General features: G+C 41.0%; 1 protein-coding gene across 3 annotated transcripts in view; it reads right to left on the bottom strand.

The window, feature by feature from the left end:
* Nucleotides 1-27,615, bottom strand: part of UGGT2 (UDP-glucose glycoprotein glucosyltransferase 2) — a 96,617-nt gene extending 69,002 nt beyond the window's left edge. For 2 of the 3 annotated variants that reach the window (XM_064143879.1, XM_064143881.1), the window contains exons 1-8: nt 27,348-27,615; nt 25,947-26,029; nt 16,226-16,356; nt 14,998-15,110; nt 10,915-11,089; nt 7,537-7,633; nt 5,465-5,543; nt 2,458-2,558 (exon numbers count right to left, since the gene is read on the bottom strand). In XM_064143879.1, coding sequence (XP_063999949.1) covers nt 2,458-2,558; nt 5,465-5,543; nt 7,537-7,633; nt 10,915-11,089; nt 14,998-15,110; nt 16,226-16,356; nt 25,947-26,029; nt 27,348-27,499 — 931 coding nt within the window. In that variant the 5' untranslated portion in view covers nt 27,500-27,615. Of the gene's footprint in view, nt 1-2,457; nt 2,559-5,464; nt 5,544-7,536; nt 7,634-10,914; nt 11,090-13,440; nt 13,471-14,997; nt 15,111-16,225; nt 16,357-25,946; nt 26,030-27,347 lie in introns of those variants that run through there. The other variant, XM_064143880.1, reaches the window with a different exon arrangement.
* Nucleotides 27,616-27,912: the final 297 nt, after the last annotated feature.

The raw sequence follows: 27,912 nt of genomic DNA, 5'->3' as shown, positions 1-27,912 counted from the left end.
GAGTATTACAGAATCTCTAAATGTTAGAGGTTGGAAGGGACCTTGAAAGATCATCTAGTCCAACAGCCCTGACAGAGCAGGATCACCTATAACAAATCAGACAGGACAGCATCCAGGTGGGTCTTGCATATCTCCAAAGGAGACTCTACAACCCACTCTAGGCAGCCTGTTCCAGTGTTCTGTCAGCCTCACATCAAAAAAATGCTTCCTTGTGTTTACATGGAACTTCCTATGCCTCAACTTGTGCTCACTGCCCCTTGTCCTGTCATTGAGCCTCACCAAGAAGAGCCTGGCTCCATCCTCCTGGCACTCACCCTTCACATATTAATGAACATTAATTAGGTCACCCTTCAGTCTCCTTCTCTCCAAACTAAAGAGACACAGACCCCTCAGTCTCTCTTTGTAAGGAAGACGTTCCATTCCTGTAATCGTCTTTGTGTCACCTGCATTGGATTCTTTCAAGCAGTACCCTGTCCTTCTTGAACTGAGTGGCCCAGAACTGGACAAAGTACTCCAGAAGCAGCTTCACCAGGGCAGAGCAGAGGGGGAGGAGAACCTCTCCCAACCTACTAGCCACAGCCCTTCTAATACGCTCCAGAATGGCATTGGCCTTCTTGGCACAAGGGCACATTGCTGGCTCACAGGCAACCTGCAATCCACTAGTCCCCCAGAGTTGCTGCCTCCAGCAGGTCAGTCCACAGCCTATACTGATACCTGGAGTTGTTCTGTCCCAGGTGCAAAATTCTACACTTGCCCTTGTTGACCTCCATTAAATTTCTCCCTGCCCAGCTCTCCAGCCTGTGTAAGCCTTGATGAATGGCAGCACAACCCTCCAGTGTGTCACTCAGTTTGGTGTCATCAGCAAAAATGCCGACAGTGCACTCTGTGCCCTCATCCAGGTCATTGATGAATATGACAACTAGTACCGGTCCTAGTACTGACTACTGAGGGACACCACTAGATACAGGCCTCCAACTAGACTCTGTTCCACTGACCACAACTCTCTGACTTCTTTCCTTCAACCAGTTCCCAATGCACCTCACTACCTGAACATTCAAAACAAACTGTCTCTGTTTAGCCATAAGGATGCTGTGGGAGACAGTGTCAAATGCTTTACTGAAATCAAGATAAACTGCTGCTCTGCCATCATCTATCCACCTCGTTATGTTATCATATGAAAGCTATCAGGTTAATCTTCTCCCAGGCAACCACCAATAGAACAAGGGGACACAGTCTCAAGTTGTGCCAGGGTAGGTATAGGCTGGATGTTAGGAGCAAGTTCATGCCAGAGAGAGTGATTGGCATTGGAATGGGCTGCCCAGGGAGGTGGTGGAGCCACCGTCCCTGGAGGTCTTCAAGCAAAGCCTGGCTGAGGCACTTAGTGCCATGGTCTAGTTGACTGGATAGGGCTGAGGGATAGGTTGGATTGGATGATCTTCGAGGTCTCTTCCAATCTGGTTGATTCTATGATATAAATATAGCAGACACTAAGCAAGCTAGCACCCGATACTAAACCAAAATACAAACACATTCTTCTAAAGACATTTAATGGAACCATGTGTCTGTGTAGTGGAGGATCACATAGGCCCAAATAGGCTTATATATATGCCTATGCTTGCCTGGACATGTTTTCCTGCTGGAATGTGTTTTCTGCTCAAACCAGAGGTAAACACTTTAAACAGACAAAAGGAGCACAATAAGCCCTGGTGCCATAAAGTCTGGCCTGCACTGGTTATATAAGGCGGATGTACACAAGTTGCATGAGCCCACGTGCTTAGCGTGTGGCCCACCCATGCTCTTCCCATATTGGGGGTACCACACTTATGGACCCTTCCTTATTTGGTGTGTTTTGGCCTGCTGCCAGATGCTTATTGGACAATATTGTGGCCAAAGGACCATCAATCACAGCCCACCTCTGATAAATAGGGCAATTCAGGTAAACGAAGTGCCTCTTGCCACCTCCTCTGCTCACCTCTCCCAGCCCAGCCTGGGGCCACTACCTCCATTTGCTATACATATATTTGGACTGCAGATACTGAGACTTCCAATTAGTGAGTATCTGAACTCTCTCGATTTGAGTAGCTAAAGAATTTCATTGACTTTACCCGTGGCACTTTATGCCACAAGACTCTCTGACCAGAACATTTCCAAAACCCCTACCCAATTGCTTCATCCTGCTGTAAATAGACATTCTGTACAATAGTTTCACTAACCGTGTCCAAAGAATTTGTGTGGGTCAGCTGTACATTAAGTTTGGGGAAAATTCTCTTTGTATATATTATTAAATTATTTAAAACCTTTCAAACCAGCCTCACATCTCACCCCAAATGCAGACAAAACCCCTCCAAAACAGTCTGTTTTCAAAAGAAGCTTTTTAACATGATGTTGCTGTATCAACATAACAAAGGAAACTTAATGAGAGTACTGTGTTAATTCAGAAAACAAAGCAATACATACCCTGTAGCTCCCAAACCTTCAGTGGTTCCATGTTGTCAGAGGTTTCAATTAGATGCTTTTTAAACTCATTCAGGTTGTTTTTCAGATCAGGATGCATCTGCCTACAATAAAACATGTTGGGGTTTGTTTTGTTTTTAAAAGGCAAATTAATTACATCCATCAATATCTGCACTTATCCATGGCTCTATTCACAGCTAATACTGCACCTTTAGAGCTGTGGGAATGCAAAGTGAAGAAGGATGTGAGAACGGAGTGAAGAAGGACAGTAACAGGCAGATGCTGACCTTGGTTCCCACCAGCTGCTGGCTACCTTATCTCAGAAGGGATAGATAATGGACACCTCGTTAAGGAAGAAAATAAGGCGTGGTTTATGCTGATGGAGTGGGTTGTCCTTGACTAATCATGCTAATAAATACCCTGAGGGTATTTATTGAGAACCAATTGATCAATAAAGGTCTCTGGCATAATTCACATTGAATTGTCTGGAGTTCATGTGCTATTAGCCTTTGATCACACTGATCTATGTGGGGCCTCGACCATGTTTCCTGTGGGCAAGCAAGCAAGCAAGCAGCTAATTCTGCAACACAGAGCAACAAGCAAAACTGGAAATGTTAATTCTTAAAGGAAATATGAGGATATATAGAGTGAGAAGAGGTGAATTCTGAAGACTGAAAACCAGTTAAACACAAGGAGTTTCATGTTCTGTAGTGATCTGTCTCAAACCCTGCCAAATACATTTTGATGGAATAAATGGACTCAAAGATTAAATAGTATTAACACACAAGTAATTGTAGATTTGGTTTGCCTTAGCACAATTTATACCTAACTGTACACTCTGCTATAGATTAACTCTGGCTGTACGCTTTGTTGTATCACTTACAGAAGATAACAAGCAAGACAATGTTGAGAACATCTTTTATAAACTAACATCACTGACAAAAATCTAGCTGCTAAGCACACAAAGCAACAGTCAGACCTGAAGAAGGCCATGATGTCCAAAAGCTTGGCTTTTTTCCCCTTTTTTTCCTTTAAAAATATAATTGTGCAAATAGATTTTGAGGGATGATCTGTGAGGTCTCTTCCAACCTTGGTGATACTGTGATACTGTGACATCCTCTAATGTCAAACAATCTCTATTAGATTTCTAAAGATTCTTCTACTAGAAGTATTAAACAAGAAGTAAAAAGTAGTTAAAACTCAGACATCCAAAGCATTGACTACGTTCTACAATATTTCATATTTTATTCTAGATATGAAAAAGCTTCACAAGGAATCCTCTCCCTCCTAAAATTTTTTAGCTGTTGGATGATATTTTGTTCTTTACAGAAAAAGAACACAAATAGAGATTGTTATTCTAGAATTAAAGTATAGTCCAGGTTCCTCAAAGAAAGCATAGTCAGCTGAAAAGAGAAGCATAGAGAAAATTCATTTTTTGGGTAGTTGCAACCTAGACCTAAAAATGACAACCATAGCTTATATTATTTTAAATCCTTCTGTGAAGTAGTAAACTCCTAACTAGATTTGAGCTCTTTAATTGTTGAGTTTATTTCCTTCTTGTTAACGTACATTGATTTTTTTCCCCACTGCTTCAGTGCTGTGCACTAAAGACAACTGACAAATAAGGTCTAGCCCGGGCCACAATCAAGATAACGTTAGTGATGCTTGGTCCCTCATTTCTATTCTTCACTTACTCTGTGGGCGAGGTAGGCACAAAATTGAACACACAAAGCCAACTGAAAAAAAAAGATAACCTTCTCTTTATATCTATCATCATGTGGGATTGAATTATGGTAATTTGCACAAATAACTGTAGTTCTAAAATCTCTAAGTTTTCTGCTTACATTAGTAATTATTTCACAGCTGAGAAAAATATAACCTTTGATGTGGCTATAACTGAGAGAGTTTACAGATTACTGAAACATTCGTTTTCAGTATGAAAAGGAGAAGCCAATTAGTCTAGAAACAATGTCCAAAGGGCGTAGTACAACATCAAGAATCTGAGTATAGCTAAACCTATCACAATCCAAGACGAAAAAAAGCTCAAAGATATGATGTAAGTATTTGATATTACCTGCTGAGGAAGGTCTCTAATATGTAGGTGAAATATGAAGGAAGCCTGCAGATTTGGGTGCACGTCTATCTCAATGCACTTCTTAACTTGCAAAAAGGCAGAAAGGGGATGGGTTCTCAAGAATTTAGACAGCATTAGTAGGTCCTAACTCCTGAGAAGACTTACAGTTTGGTGAGAGTATCTACAAAACCAGTTTACTTTTTGCTTTAGAGAGAGAATGACACTAGAGAAGACCCATAGTATTGAGTTTCTTGTCAAAGAGAAAACAGGGTTTGATTCACTGCACAGATCTACTACAGGAAAGCACTTTTGATGACTGCAATCATGAAATGAATCAATCAAGAAAGGAATAGAAGTTCTCAATATGGTAGCATCCAAATTCATCTAAAAGACTGCTACAACAGAACACATTCATAAGCTCAAAATTAAGATATATAATGAGAGTATCTTTCAAGAGAGACCACACCTTAACTCTAAGAAATTAATGACTACCCATCATCCTGTATCCTTATGCAGCTACAACTCATAGGTTTAGATTTGTTGTGCTACTATTTGCACATGGAAAACCAACACTTCAATTCTAATTATCTGAAAATAGAAGTAGCAGCAACAAATTACGGTAGATAGAAATATGAAAACATAACATTCTAAGTTTTTGTGTCAGTTGCCTAAAGGAATTTTTTTACTTTAAAATCAGTTTACTGTATTTATTACTATATTCTAAGAGAAAATGAAAAGCAATGAATTTAATGAACAGAATAAACAACTGTTGCATCCCTACTTACACATGACATACACAGCAAAAAATAGTCAGAACTTTCTCCAGTGGCAAATAAAGTAATTTCCAACATAAAGCTCACCTCAATGAAAAAAAATAAAGTTGGTTCAGGTTCCAGGAACAATGGAAAAAATTAATAATAATTTATATTGACTCACTTCAATTTGCCAAAGAGAAATCCTTGGACATCACTTTCTTCCTCCTCCTCCTCCTCCTCTTCTTTTGTCTCATTTGCTCCTGAACACATAGGATATTTAGATGATATAAACCAAGTGAGTGATGCATTATATTCTTCTGAGTTACAAAATGGTTAATGGAAACATACAATCAGAAAGTTGTCATTCTCAGATGTCATTTCAATTAGATCACAGAATCACAGAAGCAGCCAGGTTGGAAGAGACCTCCAAGATCATTCAGTCCAACCTAGCACCCAGAGCTGGCCAATCAACTAGACCATGGCACTAAGTACCTCAGCCAGGCTTTTCTTCAACACCTCCAGGGATGGCAACTTCACCACTTCCCTGGGCAGCCCATTCCAATGTCAATCACTCTCTCTGGGAAGAACTTCCTCCTAACATCCAGCCTATGCCTTCCCCCAGCACAACTTGAGACTGTGTCCCCTTGTTCTATTGCTGGTTCCCTGGCAGAAGAGACCAACCCCCACCTGGCTACGACCTCCCTTCAGGCAGTTGTAGACAACAATGAGGTCACCCCCGAACCTCCTCTTCTGCAGGCTAAACACCCCCAGCTCCCTCAGCCTCTCCTCACAGGGCTCTGTTCCAGGCCTCTCACCAGTTCAGAAACTTTGTTGACATTCACATTAATTTTAAAAATCAAATTCATCCAATGGTTACATTTTTTAATATAAAATGATGTGGTTTAATACTTCACTTCCCAAAATAGTTATTTCTCAGTTTAAGTGGTAAGGTATCTCTTTACAGCCAACTAACAAATCTATGCTTGAAAAACATGATAACTTCAGAGCACTTCAACTTCCAGCTAGCATTTCTAAGTCAGAGATTGACCTCTTTCCCTTAAAGAAATTAAACTATTTTTAACCTGACTCAAAAGCTATTAAACCTTAGTTGTACCAAAGAGCATTAATTAACTTTTTATCTTCTAAATGTCAACATAATGTAATTCCTCTGCGTTAGAATGTTGTAGCTACTGCTTTCTGCATTAGATGTCTCACAACAACATAGAATCATAGAATCAACCAGGTTGGAAGAGACCTCCAAGATCATATCCAGTCCAACATGTAGTAACATACACTGGTACCAAATTCTGTGATACAGCACATCTTTCCAACAGAAGACTGTGAAAGTATTTCCAGGTAAATTGAGGAAAAGGACATCCCTTACAGCTGAAACATTAATGTGGAGATACTGCCATAATCAGCATACTCGAGATGTCAATAGATAACATAAATGAAGAAAAGAGCTTGAGCAATCTTGAAGAACAGGTTATGTTTTGAAGAGTCACAGAAAAGAACAATCAGTTAGCAGTGAGCTATATCTTAAGCACAGCTATTTACTTATATGGTATTTTGACGGTTTAGTTCATATAATCACTAAGACTGGAAAAGGCCTTTAAGAGGTGCTGGAATGTATCCAGAGAAAGGCAACAAAGCTGGTGAAGGGCCTGGAACACAAACCCTGTGAGGAGAGGCTGAGGGAGCTGGGGGTGTTTAGCCTGGAGAAGAGGAGGCTCAGGGGTGACCTCATTGCTGTCTACAACTACCTAAAGGGACATTGTAGCCAGGTGGGGGGTGGCTTCTTCTCTCAGGCAACCAGCAACAGAACAAGGGGACACAATCTCAAGTTGTGCCGGTGTAGGTATAGGTTGGATGTTAGGAGGAAGTTGTTGCCATAGAGAGTGATTGGCATTGGAATGGGCTGCCCAGGGAGGTGGTGGAGGTAAGCCTGGCTGAGGTACTTAGTGCCATGGTCCAGTTGACTGGATAGGGCTGGTTGCTAGGTTGGACTGGCTGATCTTGGAGGTCTCTTCCAACCTGGTTGATTCTGTGATTACAGTTCAACTGCAATGCCTGAGACTTCCCTCTCTAGAAAGAAAGTAAATGTAACTTTTGACACACTGGTCTTTGTAACTGAAGATTCTAACACATTTCAATAGTACCTCTGGTAATAAATAACAAAACAAAAAGACAAAATCAAAACCAAACAGCCACTACCTCCCATCAAACAAAACCAAATAATCAAAAGTCACATACCTTTAGCCTGTGCATCATCCACAGCTTTATATTCTGTGCTCTTTATTGCAAGTTCTACACCATATCCAGATAAATACATTTTCCTGGAACTTGGTTTCTGTTCAGTGATATTAATAGAATAAAAAACATAACTTGAAAAAAGTGTATTTATAGGAGATAAACAATAGCTAACATTGTAACCTTAGAACATTATGATGGTCACAACTTAAAAGTAATCTTTCAATTTATGATTTAAAGTGTCAAATGCTACATCAAATTACAATATCTAAGGCATACTGACAGTCCTTTAAGAAGGTGTGTAACAGAAAGCAAGGACTTCCTTCACATCCTGTAGACCACAGAAAGGCTGTTACCTATTCACATAACATTCAAAGAACAACTAGAACACACACTGATAGCATTCTACACTGATGCCTTACAATTCACATTTTAATCTGTTACTCATTTCTTTGTAATTTTTTGACAGATTTGAAGCATGGTAGGAAGAAATTCTCTATTTCTACCTCAATGATTCTTTCTAAAAGTGTTGAGGAAGGAGTTAATCACTTCCTGCACAGAAGACTAAGAAAATGTGTTGTGCTAGTTTGAGCCTAGCTGGGATATTCTGGTGAGAAGAATTAGACTATAGGCTGTGAAAAGGAAACAATGGTGGCGTCTACTTCACTCATAGGCTTGCTGAGATGTATAAGAACAAGAATATAAACCTTGATAAGGCAGTTAAGAGTCTCTCTCTGGGCTTTTTGGGCTGCACTTCTCTCTCTAACCTGCCTAATCCATCTGCTTCCTAACTCCCCTGGCCAACCCTCCAATTCACCTTAAGTGCAAGGCAAAGTCTGGGATAAGGTAGAGGAGTGGGGAGAAGGCAGAAGTGTGTTTGGGAACCCCTCCTGGGCACTCAGGTTTCAGGGAGGGCTGTTGTGTTTCTGTATTACTTTTTAACTTGTATATATCTGTCTGTAGCTGTATCTATTGTAAACACCTGCTTGTTTACAGCTGCAAATATAAAGCTTCATTCAATTTCCAGATCAACTGAGTCTAGTCTGGCTGATTTTCTTAAGTGTTGGGGGGGCAGGTAACACCCAAATCATCACATATGTTTAAAGCATTACTGGCTAAACCAGATTGCCACATAGTAAAAAGAAACAAGAAGTACTTCTAACCGTGGAGTGGAAGTTTGACATTCAATAAGTGCACTCAGAGTGCACTTATTTCTTAAAATCAGCTCTAATTTGCCCAAAATGCATGAAAATCCCCTTTCCAAAATGCAGTTTGCACATGCACAGCATCAGTTTCTTGAAAGCCTTTCAGATTGAGCCTGCAATTTCCAAGAATAATTCATTACTGAAAATCCTCAGGCCCACAACTGAAAATACCCAGGAGGGCCAGGGGTTTTCTCTGCTGGCCCTCTAATCTCAGAGCAGAGAGACAGCACTGCACTCTAAGCAGTCTTGGTGAAACTGGCAAAAAAGACATTAGAGCAGGAAGATTGTAACTCTTCTGCTCTCAATGCTTCCCCTTCTGGTATTTCATGTTAAAAAGGAAGAGGAATCTCTCTCAATGGCAGCCAAAGAATAAAAATGGAGGTTATGAGGAAGAGAAGGGAAGAGAGAAAGAGTGCATGAAGGAGTGCAATATACATTTGGAGGGACCATGATGCAGAACTTGGACAAAGCAAGGAGACTCTATGTATGTGAGTGCATAGCAAAATAGTAAGTTCAGCAAAAGCCATATCCCACACAACTTGGAACTTAAGACTGCTTTCCTCAAAATCTCTATTACTGTGAGCAAACAACTCAAAGTCATCTGCAAACTGTGGATCTCATCTACCTAATCTACACAATCACAGCAACTTCGCACTCCATCAGATTATTCTTGTATTAGCTACACTATTTAAGAGCTGTACTTTGAATACAAATTACAAAACCCTTTCCATAATCAAAACTGGGCACAATATTATGATTCTGTGACACAGTTCTATGTATTTCTCTTGTTTCAGGGAGAAGAGGAAGTTAAAAGCATCTAGAAATGTTTTGTTTCAAATACTGACACTGGAAGAGTACAAACATTGTAAAACTGGTGCATTATGCTGACTGGGATATCCCATGCTGCTGTACTACAATGAACACAAGATTGTAAATACATGTGAATATTTTTCAATTTGACTTTCTATTCCACTTCATTTTTTTTCTGATTCTTGTTACTGATTCAGTCTGCTGCACCAACATTCATAGAACCATAGAATCAACCAGGTTGGAAGAGACCTCCAAGATCAGCCAGTCCAACCTAGCACCCAGCCCTATCCAGTCAATTAGATCATGGCACTAAGTGCCTCAGACAGGCTTTGCTTGAACACCTCCAGGGATGGTGACTCCACCACCTCCTTGGGCAGCCCATTCCAATGGCAAATCACTCTCTCTGGGAAGAACTTCCTCCTAACATCCAGCCTAGACCTCCTCTGGCACAACCTCAGACTGTGTCCCCTTGTTCTCTTCCTGGTTGCCTGGGAGAATAGACCAACCCCCACCTGGCTACAGCCTCCCTTCAGGTAATAGTGGACAGCAATGAGGTCCCCCCTGAGCCTCCTCTTCTCCACCCTAAACACCCCCAGCTCCCTCAGCCTCTCCTCATAGGGTTTGTGTTCCAGGCCCTTCACCAGCTTTGTTGCCATTCTCTGGACACATTCCAGCACCTCAACATCTCTCTTGAATTGAGGGGCCCAGAACTGGACACAGCACTCAAGGTGTGGCCTGACCAGTGCTGAGTACAGGGGAAGAATAACCTCCCTTGTCCTACTGGCCACACTGTTCCTGATGCAGGCCAGGATGCCATTGGCTCTTCTGGCCACGTGGGCACACTGCTGCCTCATCTTCAGCTACTCTCTACCAGTACTCCCAGGTCCCTTTCTGCCTGGCTGCTCTCCAGCCACTCTGCCCCCAGCCTGTAACACTGCTTGGGGTTGTTGTGGCCAAAGCGCAGAACCCTGCACTTGGCCTTGTTCAACCTCATCCCACTGCCCTCTGCCCACCCATCCAGCCTGACTAGGTCCCTCTGCAGGCCTCTCTTACCTTCCAACAGATTCACTCAAGATCTCTGCTCACAGTGCAAACCCCAGACATACAGCTCAAAAATAAAGATACATTCAAAGACTGGTGATGTGAACAGTGCTTGCACATAGGATTAGACAACATTACCATGCTTTCCCAGCTTCAAAGTCTGTGCGAGGTGAATCACTTCATCTAGGAAGTTTTAAAGTACATACTGCACGTGATTAAGGCCAATGTAAAAATAAATGTAGAAAATGTGTTTTGTCAAGAAAACATGAAAATAAAGACAGAATACTAACAGCTTACTGAACCAATGTTAACTTGGACTGCATACCTGAACGTAATGCCGGAGAACATAAACTATTTCCTCCTTTTGCGCCTTCTCTGATAAAATCTTGTGGAATTTGACAAAGTCTTTCGTACCCATTTCTGCATAAAGAACAACCACTGGGCCATCATCTTTGAGACTTGGGAATTTATGATCTCCCTTAAAAAGATACGGTCTTGGCCTGGATTTAAAAAGAAACAATTGTGATAGCACATACGGAGAAAGGAAATTAAAGACTGGAAGCTTTTTACTTCATAATTAAAGAAATCCCAAACTAGTTAAAGCTTATATGCTAATAATATATTAAACCACGTTAAGATTATCACAAAATAACCATGATTGCTTACAGGCAAACTTGGAACACCAAATTTTCTAATTAAAGTCTGAAAAATCAGCATCAACTACAAATAATGTTCAAATATCCCATTAAGGAACAACACAAAGCAAATGAAAAGCACAGCATAAAGCAAATTAAAAGCACAGCACTTTGAGATTTTGTGCATTATTGACAGCTTAAAGCTTTTAATTTAAGCTTTTGATTTAAATAATGCATTTTTTCTATTAGAGATGTACAGAGCAATCAGTAAAGAGTAGCAGGGGGATACTTATTGAAGTTTAAGAAAGCTGCTAAGATACATGAAAACTAACAGGCAATGTACTTCTTCAATACCATCAAGCACAATTAACTGAACTAGTTCTGCATATTTGGACTGTATTCCCACCCTCCTCACAGACAACCATGTCTATAAACCTTACACTTTCTATACCTACAATGAATTCTTAGATGACTGCAAATATCTTCTGAATAAAACCTGGGAAAGATGGAAAAGTAAAAGAGGATATGACTGAGCATTACACTCAAAGTGCTAATAATTATTTATGAGTACCCTTCTCTTTCAAAGTTGTCTTTGCACAGTCATACTTGAAAGACCAGTAAACTTCCTCCAAACCTCTCCAACACAAATTCAGAAACTCTAATCCAACATGCACTACTGAAATGTGAGTAGCATATGCTCATTGAAAAGTCATCATGGGAAAGGTGTCAGCAGAATTTTACATGCCACAGCTTCTCTGATGCAAAGCTTAGGATATATCTTCCATATAAAATCACAGGATAATTTACACTGTAAAGGATCTTTGGAGGGCATCTGCTATAAAACCTCACTCAAAGCAAGGCCAGTTTGTATTGTGTTACTCAGGGTCCTAACATTAACATCCTGTGGAGGCTTGGTAGGTATGCAATCAAAGACCACTCTTCCAAGGCAGAAACAAAACGTGGGGCCTGGTTAGAGGAGTAACTTGGATGCATTCAGCTGTGTGTCATAGAAATATCAAGTAAGCCTTCCTTCCCACTGTCATCACAGGACAAGACAAAGTAGGTGTCAGAGAGTCTGAAACAACTCTTGAATGAGTAAGCTCTGTTCAAGATCAGATCCAGAGGTGTTCCAGCAGAAGCGCATGTATGGGATGTGATTTGTGATGCTTCATATGCAGAGAAGCAAGAACTGCCTCAGCCATTCATAGAGAGCTAAAAAGTCAAATAGAGGGAGCTTCTCTTAGCTAGTCATCTAGTTATAGCAAAAGAATGACTCCTGTTCTCCAACGGCGGGTACCAAGTGCTGCAATGACTTTCCTGAACGCTGAAATGTCTCAAAGGAAGCATTTTATACCATAATGAACACATTGCAGCAAAAAACTGTGCTGCAGTGAAATAACACTGCGTAGGACTACCATAACGACCTTGGTTCAGAGAATTTAAGCATTCATCCCCTGTAAATTCAAGATAAGACTTCGTTCTCTGTTTCTCTTCAACACTGAATAGTAGAGAGAAGGAATTGATTCCCTTGCTCTTAGAGCTGAAAGCTAATTAATTTCCTGCTGTAAGAGATTCTCAGGAGAAGGCAGCCTGAAAGGGAATGAAGAGCAGTTGGGTAGACAAAAAAAGAGGTGTGCTAGTTTGAAGCTAGCTAGAATGCTTTGGTGAGAAGGATTAGACCACAGGCTGTGAAAGAGAAAACAAGGGTGATGTCTACTTCACTCATAGGCTTGCTGAGAGGTATAAGAACTAGAATCCAAACGTAGATAAGGCACTTCTTCTTGGGGCATTGCCTAAGCTGCACTTCTCTCTAGCCTCTCTGCCTTTTCTCTTATTAATCCACTTTGCATCCTAATCCCCTGGCTGAACCTCCATTCTTTCTTAGGACTGGGGTAAGGTTGAGAGGGGTGGGAGAAAGTGGGAAGGCAGCTGGGAGCCCTCCTGGGGACTCAGGTTTCTGGGAGGGCTGTTGTGTTTCTGTATTACCTTCTGCCTTGTCTATTTCTGTCTATAACTGTATATACTGTAAATATCTGCTTGCATATTGAGCTAAGCTGTAAATATAAGCTTCATTCAGAATTTCTAGAGCTGGCTGAGTCTAGTCTTGGTGATTTCCAAAGTGTGTGGGGGGGGCAAGTAACACCCAAACCACCACAAAAAAGCCCAAACAAAATATTTAAGGAGTATGCAGAGCTCATCACTCACTAAGCACTTACTATGGTAGTACAAGCCATGATATGCTTGCCCAGATAGTTGCCAAGTGTAAAGGCTTAATCCTCCTGGAGGAGTGGTCTTGACCCTGACCTCAGGTCCTCCTGACTCCTCCCCAGGGGTGGGTCTGACCCTTACTCCAGGTGTGGTGTTTAGCCCACTCTCAGTTCCTGTCTAGCCCCCCTATAAAAACAGAGGAATTCCTGGTTTTGTTCTCTCTTGCCCTGCCTCCCTGCTTGACAGCATCACCCTCCTGTTTCCTGCTGTTCTTTGTTTTACCACATGGCCATCAAGCCACGAGGCAGACAAACTCATTGCTATCTAACTGGTTGTATATATATATATATATATATATATATTGTATCTTGTTTTCCCTTCCCTATACCTTTGTAACTCTTCTACCTCAAATACTTTTTCTTTATTGTTAAAAGTTTTTTTATCTTTCAACTTCCAAATCAAACTGAGACTAGTTATTTGGGTGTGTTTTACCTCTTCCTCTCTACATCTAATTCCTTTTCTTTGGAAAAAAAGGGAGAAGAGGGAAAGGCATCCTATAAATTGTTATTGGTTCTATTAATTATATTTGAGTCTCTGGGAAATTTAAACTAGAACTGAGACACCAAGACAGGATGAAGGTTGTAATATGGCTGGTGGACACAAAACTATCCAAAACACAAGACACATTTAACAGTAAATACTTTCATTTTGTTATGATGTCTTAAAGTGAATGATTTCTAAGAGTCTATCAATCCTGAATGCTTCACGATTCTATTGTTTAGCATCATAATTTTCCAGATTCTTCTAAACTTGGGGATAGTATCCCCAAAAAGAACATGCTGAATTCACTTAACTGCTTTAGAAGAGTATACCCAGACATTGTGATGAAGTTTTAAGGTCTCATGATCTCTTAATATATGACCAGAAGAACTCAACATAATTTTAAAACCCAAAATACACTACAAATAATTTACTTTAAGTAAGACACATTCCTTAGGCAGAATGCAATAGTTAACAACGGAGTGTTATGAACTAGGCAGTGAAGTGGCTTTGCAAAATCCTTGACTATTGAATAAGTAAAAGATAACAGTTTAGTATGTTTTAGTTGCATCAAGTGACTTAGAAAATACCATAAATCACACATGTGGAACACAAAATTGTTTTCAGAATTAACCATCTGGGAAGAGACAAATTTACAGATTTTCAGTGGGACTTCTTTTCCCATACTTGTATTTGATAGAAAGCAAACTCCAACAAATATGCCCTAACAAATCATCTTGCAGGTTTACACACCTCCATGAAGCAGCTGAGGGCACACACAGTAATGTATGTTACAGTGACCTTGACTATTGCAGGAAAAAAAAGCCCACCCAACCAAACATTACATGCAAGTCATGAAAGAATACAAATTAATTACCACTTTGTTTTAAAAGAAACATTTTGCTTTAATTATTTTGTTGTTATTTTGATAGGTTCTACACAACTTATTCACAGATTCTACTTTGATTTGTAATTGATGAATTCTCATAACAGTAAATCCTCCGACAACAGATCATTACATTTACCTCTTAGTAGCCTTTTTCAGCAGCTTTTTTATTTCATTAGTCTTACAGGTGTGCTTCTCATGGATAACCACAAATGCACTGCAGCCTTCTGGTGGAGGTTCATCAGCTGCAATCTAATAATTCAACAATTATACTCAACCAGAATGCTTTGATTGCACTTCAACTTAAACTCACCTCCCCTTGATTAAAATGACACAACAGCTGTCATTGAGTTGTGTTTCTAATTAAGCCCATTTGAAATTGGGTACGTGCAAAAAAAAAGCAATGGAAAAAATTAGAAGATCAAGACCTTATAACCTTTGTGAGATGTAGTCTATCAAACTCAGTTATAGTCTAGAAAAATGCAACTCCAATTATGTTCTGCAAAGGCAGGGCTGAGAAACCTTTTGCATAAGAGGAAGTCACAGTCAGTCCTCTTAAAGCAATTTTAGTCACTGATCATATTACGTGCAAAGATTTGACTGCTAACCAATATATCCCAAAAATTAATGCCAATTTTTGGGCTTCTCTCCTTCCCAGCACCCCCCACTCCCTTTTTCTTTTTTTAAACTCTATTCAGCCATTTGCATGTAAAGTAGGAATCATATGACTGCATGTCAATGACTGGATTCACAAAGCTTCAAGACCAAAATTAAAGGATATGATTTTGAGATGATGACATTCCCCCAGAGAATACCTGCAATCCTCCCTAACTTTATTACAGTTGATTACCTTTCAGAAATATGAATTTCTCAATTTATCTTGGAGATGACATTGCTAAAGGGAGGAGGAGCAGTTTTAGGCTCATGGCACAGTGCATTTATGCCCTCCTATATTTTCATTGACAAAGCAGGCATCAGTCTATTCTATCTTTCAGGTTTTCAAATGCTACAGTAATGAGAGATGAGAAATCCACTAAATAACCAATATAGAAGACTTGAAGCTACAGGAAATTTCCTGCTCTGGGAATGTCTGGAAATTTCCCATAGGATTATTCAAAGCAATGCAAAAAAAACCCACAATCCAAGTTCTAAAAATGGATAATTTCAGAAATTATACTCTGAAAATTATGCTATCCATACAGTTAAATATGGATACTTGTTCCTGTCAACATAACCAGCTTACAAACCATCACCTTTATACATGGATTACATGTGATTCCAAATCATTTCAGCACATAAGTGATAATGAACATTCTTTTCTCTGCAGCCCACATACCACACAAAATCATATCAGATAATACAGTCACCTGCTGAAACATCTGCACAGTTGGAGAATATGCCCGTATGGAAAGTGCAAACTTCAATAGATTGATTTGTAAATTAGATAGAAATTGTCCTGCCTTCTTCAAGATTAAATTGTAATAGGAATGCTCAGAATCTGTTAAAAAAAGAAAAAAAAGAGAAAATTACATTATTTCAGTATTTAGGCATAAATGATGTGGCACATCTACCTGTGCTACAGAATAGGCAAATACAGGCTTGGCAGTACAGAAGTCCTGAATGCTGTCCATGTAATAAATTAGGGTAAAAAAAATACTACCAATTCTAAAGGCCTAATGCAACAAAAGGGAGTGCAACAGCACTAGTTAACTAGTAAATCATTTCTAACAGTATAAAAACCCACTGCAGACAATCCTGTCTTCCTGCAGATCCACAGGGAAAGTCTTAATTAGAGCACATACAATTATATCTATTTGTGAAGTTTATGGTAGCCTTTTTACACAAAATTTGAAGTTTTTTACTTTCAATTAGTATTATTTTACAAATTATTTCTTCACAGCCTTGGAACAGTTCAATGATGAAAAATCTTCTGAAGAGCACATTCTTTGGCCTACTCCCACAGATCCTATTTCTTCTCTAAAGACACATGATAAACCAGACTACAAGAATGGATGCAACACATGAAATTACTTCCCCTCTCTCTGCATATCTTGCCTCCTCAAGGTCAAAATTAGGACTCCAAGTAAGAAGAAAGGTGATGTTGTCTGAGAATGATAGAAGTGTAAGAAAGAACATTTGTTGGAAATTAACCTTTGTTTCTTCTTCTGCAGGCATACTGAAGTGAGTATTGTCATGCTGTTCGGCTAAGCAGCATAATTAGAAAGAGGTTGTAATGCTGTTTTATCAAGTTGTGAAAAACATTCACATATGTTTATAGAATTGTGGTTTAACCCCAGCCAGCAACAAAGCAGCATACAGCTTCTCACTCACATCTCCCTTGGTGGGATGGGAAGGAGAATTGGAAAAAAAAGTAATCTGTGGGTTGAGGTAAGAGCAGTTTAATAATTCACAGAATCAACCAGATTGGAAGAGACCTCCAAGATCATCCAGTCCAACCTAGAACCCAGCCCTGTCCAATCAACCAGACCATGGCACTAAGTGCCCCATCCAGTCTTTTCTTCAACACCTCCAGGGATGGCAACTCCATCACCTCCCTGGGCAGCCCATTCCGATGCCAATCACTCTCTCTGGCAAGAACTTCCTCCTAACATCCAGCATAGACCTTCCCCAGCACAACCTGAGACTGTGTCCCTTTGTTCTGTTGCTGGTTGCCTGGCAGAAGAGACCAACCCCACCTGGCTACAGCCTCCCTTCAGGTAGTTGTAGACAATAATGAGGTCACCCCTGAGCCTCTTGTTCTCCATGCTAAACAACCCCAGCTCCCTCAGCCTCTCCTCATAGGGTTTCTGTTGTTAAAATATAATGACAGTATTGAAAATTAATATTATTGTAAACAAGGAACACAATAAAGAGAGAGAGAAATAAAACCCAAGTTAAAACAAGTGATGCACGAGACCCTATGACCAGATAATTCCCAAGCTGTGATCCACTTCCCCAAGCCAACTCCACTCAGTTTATATGAGCATGATGGACTATCCTTTCAGGTGGTTCAGGTCAGCTGTCCTGGCTATACTTCTTACAGCTTCTTGTGCACCTCCTCTCTAGCAGAGTATGGGAAAGCCAAAAATCCCAATTTTCCAAGTGCTGCTTAGCAACAACTAAAGCACCAATGCATTATCAGCGTTATTCTCATACTAAATCCAAAATACAACACTGTAACAGCTACTAAGAAGAAAACTGACTCTATCTCAACCAAACCCACAACTGGAATAATGCTCATTGTTACTTCTGCTGAGCATTATTTAAACCATTTAAAATGCAGGCTGCATACACTCTACTATAGCATGTTCTTGAACACAAACAAATCAGTCAGAGCACCAAAGCTTTGACCATACCAAACACTGTGTACCATTCATTTTTCATATGGTGCTCTTCCACCAAAGCTGCTGAAACACACATGAAGCACTCCAGAAATGCCAATTTATGATGTCCCTGATCTATGTAGCTAGCATGTATTTTACTTACATGGATGGATAGTACCTGGAAATGTCATGGTAGTCCTGACAGGCTCAAAATTGGCTTAATACATGTCTTAGCTTGCCCAGGCATGTTTTTGTGGTCCACCAGAGAAGCAAGCACAGGAAAGAAGACAAAAGAACCTGGAGCCACTAAGTCTAAGGCCTCTGGCCTGCTCAGACTTGTCTTGGTCCTGTGGTAAACAAGGTACACACACTTAGCTTGTGCCTGCCTTGTACAAGACCTACGCTTTTCCCAAATTTGGGCAAAGCAAGCCTATGGCTTTGCCTAATATGGTAAGGTTTGGCTAACTGCCATTCTGATTGGCTACTCTGTGTCCAAAGGCCCATTAATCTCAGCCCACAAAAAAAGAGATACCCAGGTGAAAAACATGCTCTGCCGTGCTCCGTCGTTCTATTTGAGCCTGCTGCTATTGCACACTGCCTTCTTGTTTGCCTGGAAACTCCGCTGTTGCGAGTTTACCAGGAACAGACTCTCAGTGCCTCCACACAATCAGCCTGCATAGCCAGACTGACATTGTGCTGAGACTGCACATCACAAGACATCCTGCCTGCACCTGAAAGTCTCCTGCCAACACGAGAAGTCCTGGAGATGCAGAGATCATCCAGAGGAGCCAGGAGACAAGGTCAGAGATTGTCTGCCTCCTTTCCCCAGAAGCCTCGGAAGAATCAAGTCTCAGCAGCCACCAAGACAGAGTTGTCTGAAAGCATATGGGCACCGTCTGGGTCTGTAGCTAGGCCCCACAAGTCGAGTAATAGTAATTTTGTGAGTAAATACTTAAAAGCCTCATTATAATTCTCCATTGCCTTCTGCCATAAGCAGAAAGAGTTCCTCGAGTCCATCTACTGGGTAAGCAGTATAGTGACTGCAAGTGGCATTGGACCGCAGGAATCTTCTCTTCCAGTTTAATTAGTGTTTATATTATTTTGCTGGTTATTACTGCATCTAGATATTATCCATAGAATATTTCCATGTAAGAACTTGATTATTATCAAAATCAGTGGTCAAGGGTGGCAAGAGTTCTGCATATCAAAATTAATAAACAATATTAACTTTGGAAAAATACCATCTTGCACTAATTTCCCCTTCATAAAAGGAAACTGTAGCAATTCTAGATCCAAGATCTTTTTAATGTGTAATTCTAATATTCTCTTATAAAGGTGAAAAGTTGCAGCAAAGGGAAAGTGATTTGTTGGGAGGAACCATTTTAGTGGCCCAGTTAAATATATTTGTGTTCTTAAGTCAATACCTTATTTTAAAGGTGCTCCTGCTGTGGAAGTGGAATAATCATCACAGTAAGAAATCCCTTTAGGGGTACAAAAAGGTACCCAATTGTTACATAGTGGGAAAATCAACTTACAGGATTTAACCTGTCAGATACTCCTGACTCAGCTGCAGCAGGTCTCGGAATCATAAGTATTGAAGGGTGAGTGCAACAATAAAAGTGCTATTCCCTCACCATGGCTTAGGTTCCAGCAGAACACTAGACCACGTACCATAGCCCTACAGGCCATAGTTTTGGAAATACCCATTAACTCTTCCCAGCAAGTTCAGTATACGATTCTACAAGCAAGCACTTCCTACACTCTCACTTTCCTCTTACAATTCCTAACATCCTTTTGCTCTTAAAGTCTCTGGCATCTTCTTTGTATTTTCCGCTTTATTTAAAAAAGGGTTGAGTTTGCTGTAATCAACATAGGAAAAAAACAACAAACAAACCAACCTACTCCCCAGGATTGCAAATCTGCATTTCCAGAACACTGCCTCTCATAAACTGTTTGATATTATTGCATTCTAACAATCAACCCAACAGATGAAAACCCCATCTCTTCTATATCAGGAACAGTGTGGCAAGCAGGACAGGGGAGGTTATTCTTCCCCTGTACTCAACACTGCTCAGGCCACACCTTGAGTGCTGTGTCCAGTTCTGGGCTCCTCAATTCAAGACAGATGTTGAGGTGCTGGAACATGTCCAGAGAAGGACAACAAAGCTGGTGAGAGGCCCGGAGCACAGCCCTGTGAGGAGAGGCTGAGGGAGCTGGGGTTGTTTAGCCTGGAGGAGGCTCAGGGGGAACCTCATTGCTGTCTACAACTACCTGAAGGGAGGATGTAGTCAGGTGGGGGTTGGTCTCTTCTCCCAGGCAACCAGAAGCAGAACAAGGGGACACAGTCTCAAGCTGCGCTGCAGGAAGGATAGGCTGGATGTTAGGAGGAAGTTCTTCACAGAGAGAGTGATTGGCATTGGAACAGGCTGCCAAGGGAGGTGATGGAGTTCCGTCCCTGGAGGTGTTGAAGAAAAGATTGGATGAGGCACTTAGTGTCATGGTCTGGTTGATTGGACAGGACTGGGTGCTAGGTTGGACTGGATGATCTTGGAGGTCTCTTCCAATCTGGTTGATTCTATGATTCCGTATTTTTCTAAACCTACACATAGCCCTGGGAGAACTCAAATGAAAGAAATTTAGCTTCACATATTCCAAACACTGAATGTAAAAAAATTGGAAGTGGCAAACACTTGCAGATTGGGACATTTTTTCAATAGCTGTACCTTCAAATTTTCTTCAAATTATCTCCACAGAAATAAAAATTCCATCTGAAATTTCTGCCTCTCCACTCATCCTAAAATAATATCCCGTTGAATACAGTGAAGGGTATTTAATGAACAATTCTAAAGATGTCATCTCACGCATCATTTGTTTATTTACCGGAAGTCTTTAAATTCTTTGGCTTGCAAATTCCAGCTGTGCATTTGCTGCTGCTGTATATAAAACAACTGACATTTTTGCTCTGAAAGATGGTTAAGAAAATGATGATTTTAAGAAGAAAGAAAAAAGATCATTTGTCATGTCTTCAAAAGTGAATGTACAACATACTGACATGGTTAGATTTATCAAATCATGCAACCACTTCTAGTACTTCAACTTAAATTAACACTGCTGGCTTCATTCAGACTATAAATGTACTTGAAACTTAAGCAAACTACATTAATCCACACCAAACAAGATACCATCTGCCTAATGCAAACAATTTTTAAAGTTTATTACATGAAAGCCTATAGTTTCAGTTTTTCACATTATTTTCACACAATATTTGCTCCTTGAAACTTGATAACTACCTGCCCTTCAGACACATTTTAACTTTGCCCTGTAAGCCAAAGTCATAATAAATTTCTTAGGATATTAAAGAGAAACACAAAGAAACAAATGTTTCTGGTCATAAAATGCTGCATGATAACATATTACCACTGAATCCATTAAAGTTGTTAAAAAACAAATGAGAACATGAACAGGATACAGCTCTGGATTTCAGGTATCTGAAGGCATGTGTATGAACTACAGATCTCTAGTGCAGAGAGACAGAGCCTAGCAGCCAGCAAAACCTGAAAAGCTATTTAGTGCACTGCAAAGATGCCTGCATTTGTCAGCTGAATACATGTTAACTCCCATAGTCAAAATAAGATTGACCATGATATGGGAAAAGAGGTAGAGGACATAGTTAATGATTTAACTAGGTTTCTACACTCTATGTGAGCACTGATATAAAGCATCATCAATCAGATAAACATAAAGTAGGTGGGTTAAGCCTGAGAGGGTCTTGAAACACTCTCATGGAGAAGAATAATACTGTATTCAAAGACGAGAACATTGGAGACTCCAGCCGAGAATGTGACCCACAATTGATGCAAGATGGATGAAAGGGAGGACAGACTGAGGAAGATGTTGACCCTCCTCCCAAAGAACCTAAAAGGTGACCACCAGGTGGCAATAAGCATGCATAAAGAGGTGGACATCATGGAAATGAGTCCCAGGAACTGACTGTAGTAACTCCACCTATTCCCAGAACTAATTGTAATAACCCTACCCCTGTACTGAATATGTATGATTTTGTAGCATCAATGTTTTACCTGAATAAAGTGAAATTGTGCAAGGGCTTTGGAGGAGGACCTCCCCTTGTCACCCAGTGCTGATTAAACATGTCTTACCTAATGACACTTTGCATGTTGCGAGGTCTCATTTCCCATAAGGCAACTACAAGCATTGAACAACTAGCTAAGCAGACTCTTACTTAAAAATCAACATTTCCTATCCACAATCTACAGCAGCATTTTGCACCACAGGCTGATCAAAAATAAAGGGAGACATGCAGGACAGATAAAAAAGGAAAGGTCTATATCACAGCTCCTAAGATCTCATGCACATGCACTACAAAATTAGTCTGAATATACGCTACTGAGAGAATTCAAACTACTGAGACAGAGGAAGGAGAGAGAGCAAACATATGGGACATCAGCCAGAAGAGGACAGAGTGATGGGACCACTATTTTGAGGGATGAGAGCATGGGGATTGTTCCAACCACGCAGAGGTGTGTATCTGTATCTACAAATCAGCTAGAGAATTCCAAGTAATGGCAGTTTTAGCAATCACTGGTCAATCAAATCCCTAAGACATTCAAGAAAGATGCCAGTAGAGAGATACTGTATTTTACTACATGATTACTACATAAGTGCTATGCTTGTGAAACTGACCTCTCTTGAATCTTTAAGGTTGATATGTACATAAAAATATCCATTTAATTTAGTTGTGAATAAAGTGCAGTCTTCTAGATTACAAAAAGTAATTTACATTATTGTTGTTTATATGTTTGGGTTTTTTTTCAGAGAAAATAGTTTCCCTATTAATATGTTTGTGTGGGCTTTTCCCCCAAGATATATATTTAAGAGGCTTCTGAAAATTCAGTATACAAACAGAACTACTCAGGAAGACAGCAAACACTCAAGTCATAATTAGTCGGCAGGGAACTTGATACTTACTTTTATTCTGTGCTCCTAAATTAATCTTTTGAGATATAAAAGCAGCAGCAGGTTTAAAATGCAATCTTCAGTGTTTCATAACTGTCCTGGGTTTAGTACAAAATGTTTACAGCTTTGATTTCTTCATAACATACATGCAAAGCAGAACAGCATCATCTGCACTTTCCTACCTTCTAGAAGCCTGGTGGCAAGTACGCTGCATATTAAGCAGACATACACAATATTGTCTGTGCTATCTGAAAACCCCACTCTCATTTACTATAGGGTATCCCATCATCAACTTTATGTTCCTCATAGTACATAATCTCAATGATGGCCATATTGAAGAAAATGGTACAACCACCAAATACACCACCAGACTAAGTGCCATGTTCAGTGTTCCTACCAGATCCATTAAATATATATATAAAAATAGCTCAGACTTACTAGACCTAATTTGCTAAGGCTGAATATTAAGTATAATTACAGTAACATTTTAGTACACTCTAAAAGGGTCCTTCACTACCAGCATCTAATCCTTCACTAGCAAGATAGACCATGCAGATCCTATTGATAATTTATTTATTCTTCATCGCAGAGTTTATCCACGTGTAGTAGGTAAAATATGTGTCTAACAGCTCATTTCAACAGACATCTGTGTCACTGAAGCTTTAAATTACTTGGAAAGCTGGTCCAAGCAAGCAAATGAGATAGGTGGTAAAAACCCCTGACAAATCACCTAATACATCAGTCTTGTCTCAAGGCAATACCAGCTTATCTAAACCATTTGTAGAAAAAAAGAATTAGTAACAATTCAAGCCAAAGGTGACTTCAAGAGGCCACTTCATTCAATCTTTCAGTTACATGAAAACTAATTTCTCTATGCCAGATTAGGCTTCTCAGGGCTCAATGCAAGAATAAAGACGACACAATCTCACAGAACAGCCTGTTACACTGTTTACCCAACCTTGGTGGAATTTTTTGCTAACAAAAAATTGCCATGTTCCAGTTTGTGCCCATTGGGGTTCTCATTACTGAGTACCCCCAGGGAAAGTCTGTTTCCATCTTCTCTGCAACTTCCTAGGAAGCTGAAGATACATGGTCTGTCCTTAAACACTGAATCTCAGAACAGTTTGGGTTGAAAGGAATCTTTAATCTAGTTCAACACCCCTACAGTGAGCATGGACGTCTTTACTGCATCAAACTGCTCTAGCCTGTAATGAATGTTTGCTGGGACAGAACACTGACCACCTCTCAAGGCAACCAGTTCCAGTGTTTCACCACACTCATTGTAAAAAAATTCTTCCTTGTATCTAGTTTAAATCTACCCTCTTTCAGTTTAAAACCATTACACCCCTTCTCCTGTCATAACAGACCCTGCTAAAAATGTTGTCCATTTTTCTTATAGTTCCCCTTTAAGCACCAGAAGACCACAGTAAGCTCTCCTTGGAGCTTTCATCAAGTTGAACAACCCCAAATCTCTCAGCCTTTCTTCATAAGAGACATGCTCCAGTCCTCTGAATCGTTTATCGTTTTGCTGGCTCTCCTCTGCACCTGCTCCTTCTTGTGCTGAGGTCTCTAGAGCTGAACACATACTTCAGGAATGGTCTAACCAAAGCAGATGGGCAGAATCACATCCCTCAGCCAGCTGGCCTTGCTTCTTTTTATGCAGCCCAGAATACAGTTGGTTTGCTGAGCTGTGAGTGCACATTGTCAGCTCAAGTCCAGGTTTTCATCCACCGGTACCCCCAAATCCTTCTCTATAGGGCTGCACTCAATCTCTGCATTCCCCAGTCTGTATAGATATCAAGGACTGTCTCAACCCATGTGCAGGACACCACACTTGACCCGATCAAACCTAATGAGGTTCACAGGAGCCCGGTTCTCAAGCTTGACATTGAGCCACAACTATTGAAGCATGCCCCATAGACAGCATTTTTCAGGTACCAAGGATTAATTTCTGTCATCCCACTGCCACTTCCTGCATGATGTTTCTACAGTTTGTTGGCTCTTAACGACCAATTTAACATTCAATTTACCTGAGGTCCCTTCTAGTGGTAGTGCTAGGTTCTCACACACCTGAAGAGCTGTACCATTCTGAAAAAAATGGCAAAATGAAATGGCCTTACCTTGTTCTGAAGCTTTTTTCATTTTGTTGACCTATTGAATTACCACATAGACCTAATACTCACCAACATGTTACAAAGCCTGGTAGGTCTGAAGATTTTTGTTATCAGAGTCGTTTCTACTAAATTTCTCTCCATGGTACCTTCTGGGGTGGCTCATTTTTATGGTTAATTTGCTGGATTTGTTTTTCTCTTCAAACTTCTAACAATTTAATATTCTTCTATCTAATCAGGTAAGCTTTTTCTAATCTTGACAGTCATAAACATTTATTCTAAAACACCTGCTGCTAGGAAACAATTTCTGTGCCATCTCCAAGTATGTAACCTTTTTGGTTTTTTGTAATTCCCCCTCATTTTTCTCTCTTTATAGGGATCCATCTTACACAAAACATTAAGTCTGAATACCCCCTAAGCTCTTGCTGAGTAATGCAACAAGGTTTACCTTTATACTTCTGTTCCACACTGTTAATTCCAGTTCAGTCCATCTCTTCCTTGCTTTTAGATCTACAGACAGAGCTCTCAAGAACACTACAGTGTTCTGAAAATAGGATAGTAAGCAATAGTGAAAGAGTGAGGCCTTACTTGCCTGGGAGTTGTTAATATGCTAGCTTTATGATTGAAAGTTAAATACAGGGCAAGACAAAATGTTAAAACTAGCATGCCATTCAACTTACCTCCTTGCTTATAAACTGTTAGTTCTCGTACAGTTTCCAAGAACTGCCAAAACTTCTCATTACCATCTTCTGCAATAAATTCACTGTTTAAAAACAAAAATTAATTGTCTATAGATTTTGTCCAAAAGTGTACCACTGTAAAAGTCTCCTTTAAAGAAATCTTGAGCAAACTGCTACTGACCTGAACTCAACAATCAGCACTGAAAGCAAGCACACTATTCTCCAATACATCACTTTTTCAACAGGTATTTCAATATAGTCATAAATAAAAAAATCAATTCAGCACATGGATTTTGTTTAATAGCGTCTAAATACACAAGTAAGAACACAGCCTCCATCAGGTAAGAATTTTTAATGAAATTACAGGGTTCTATTGATAAAAGTGTCTACCAAGCTAGGCAGGGGAGCTCCCCTATCTCTGGATGGATGAATTTTTACAAACCAGAAAAAGTCAAGGTTGATTTATTCCACATATCAAGTGCTGCACTTACTGCTTACACTTTCCAGCAGTTGTGTTGGCTTCTCCTCCCTCCCCCACCCCTTTTTGTTATTGTTTGTTTGGGTTTTGTGGTTTTATGAAAGGGTACATCAGTTGCTTTTCCCACCCTTGCATCAACCAAAAAGGCACAATTGCTAGCATGAGTGTATTGTTCTCTTAATCTTTACTTTGGAAGTTTGCCACTCCTTTGATTACAGAAGCCTGCAATCCTCCCTCTAATGGGAATTCTCCAAAGAGCAGCAAAATGACTTTAAAAACAAAACAGCAAGATAAGTTCTTTATAACATCAAACGGGCAGAGGGGCACCAAGCACGTAATACTGGAAAGCATCTTCATCTCCTATTTTGAAGCTATGATTACAAGTTAACAATACCTTTTGAAAATAACACACGTTTTGCTACTACAGCATCACATCTTCGCTAGTACTTTGATATGCATTATTCCGTCCATGTGTGAATGCAAATAAGGGGGGATGAAGTGGTAACTGGGAAGCAGAGACTGTGTAGACTGCCATCTCCTCAACCTACACTGCCAAACGTGTTAGGTAGATAGAAAGCAGTTAAAACAGCTAACACTTGCAAGGCGGTAAAGCCTATCAACGCGATCCGTCACATTTTACAGAGGAAGAAGTTATGCCTTCTATCGAAGTAGTTTAAAACACCTTCCGACAGAGGAAGACGCATCCGCCACACCACTTGGCAAAAAACAAACGCAGCCATCCCCCTCTGACAGCCCACCTTCGCGCTCAGCCCCCGGAGCGCAGAGAGGGGCCGCTCCCCCGTCCTGCCCCCTCAGCGTGGCGCCCCCGCCCTCCGAGAGCCAGGCAAGAGCGGAGGTACCACTGCGGCTCCCCGGCCCCGGCCTAACCGCCCCACACGGCAGCGGCAGGAGGCTGCACGCACCTCGCCTCCAGCAGCAACGGGGTCGCCGGCCACTTCGCCGCCAGCCGGGCCGTCACGGCCTTGGAGGAGGCTGGAGCCCTGCCGCAGGGGCACGGCTGGGCACACAGGAGGGCAAGGAGGAGCGCGGGCAGCAGTGACGGCCGGCACGCCATGAGCGACACGGGGCAGTGAGCAGCAGCAGCAGCAGGCGCGCCCGAGCGCGGGTCAGCCTCAGCGTGCGCAGGCCCGCCCCCCGCAGCCCCTGCCTTGCTGCTACTGGCTGTGCTGTCCCCTCACTGGCGGTCTATTGGTCAGGGCAGAGACCAATCAGCGGCTAACGCCAAATAAATAGCGGGGCCGGCCGAGCTGGCGGCCGCCCTGACACGCGGCGCTACGGGTGGAGCCCGCTCGCCCGTCTGCCGCCTCCGCGCAAGCGCGGGAAGGGCTGTCCGCGCCGCTGGCCTCGGCCGGGCTGCTGCCGTTGTTTCTTCTTGTTTCTCGTGTTATTTTTAAGCGTGGGGGTTTGCGTGGAATATCTTGAGAGTTCTCTTGTAAGGGTTCGCTGTCCTTTCCTGGTGGATGCGCT

Source organism: Pogoniulus pusillus, chromosome 5, assembly GCF_015220805.1.
Source record: "Pogoniulus pusillus isolate bPogPus1 chromosome 5, bPogPus1.pri, whole genome shotgun sequence".
NCBI lineage: Eukaryota > Metazoa > Chordata > Aves > Piciformes > Lybiidae > Pogoniulus > Pogoniulus pusillus.
Note: the sequence above shows the minus strand (reverse complement) of the source record. Positions and strands in the feature narration are given on the sequence as shown.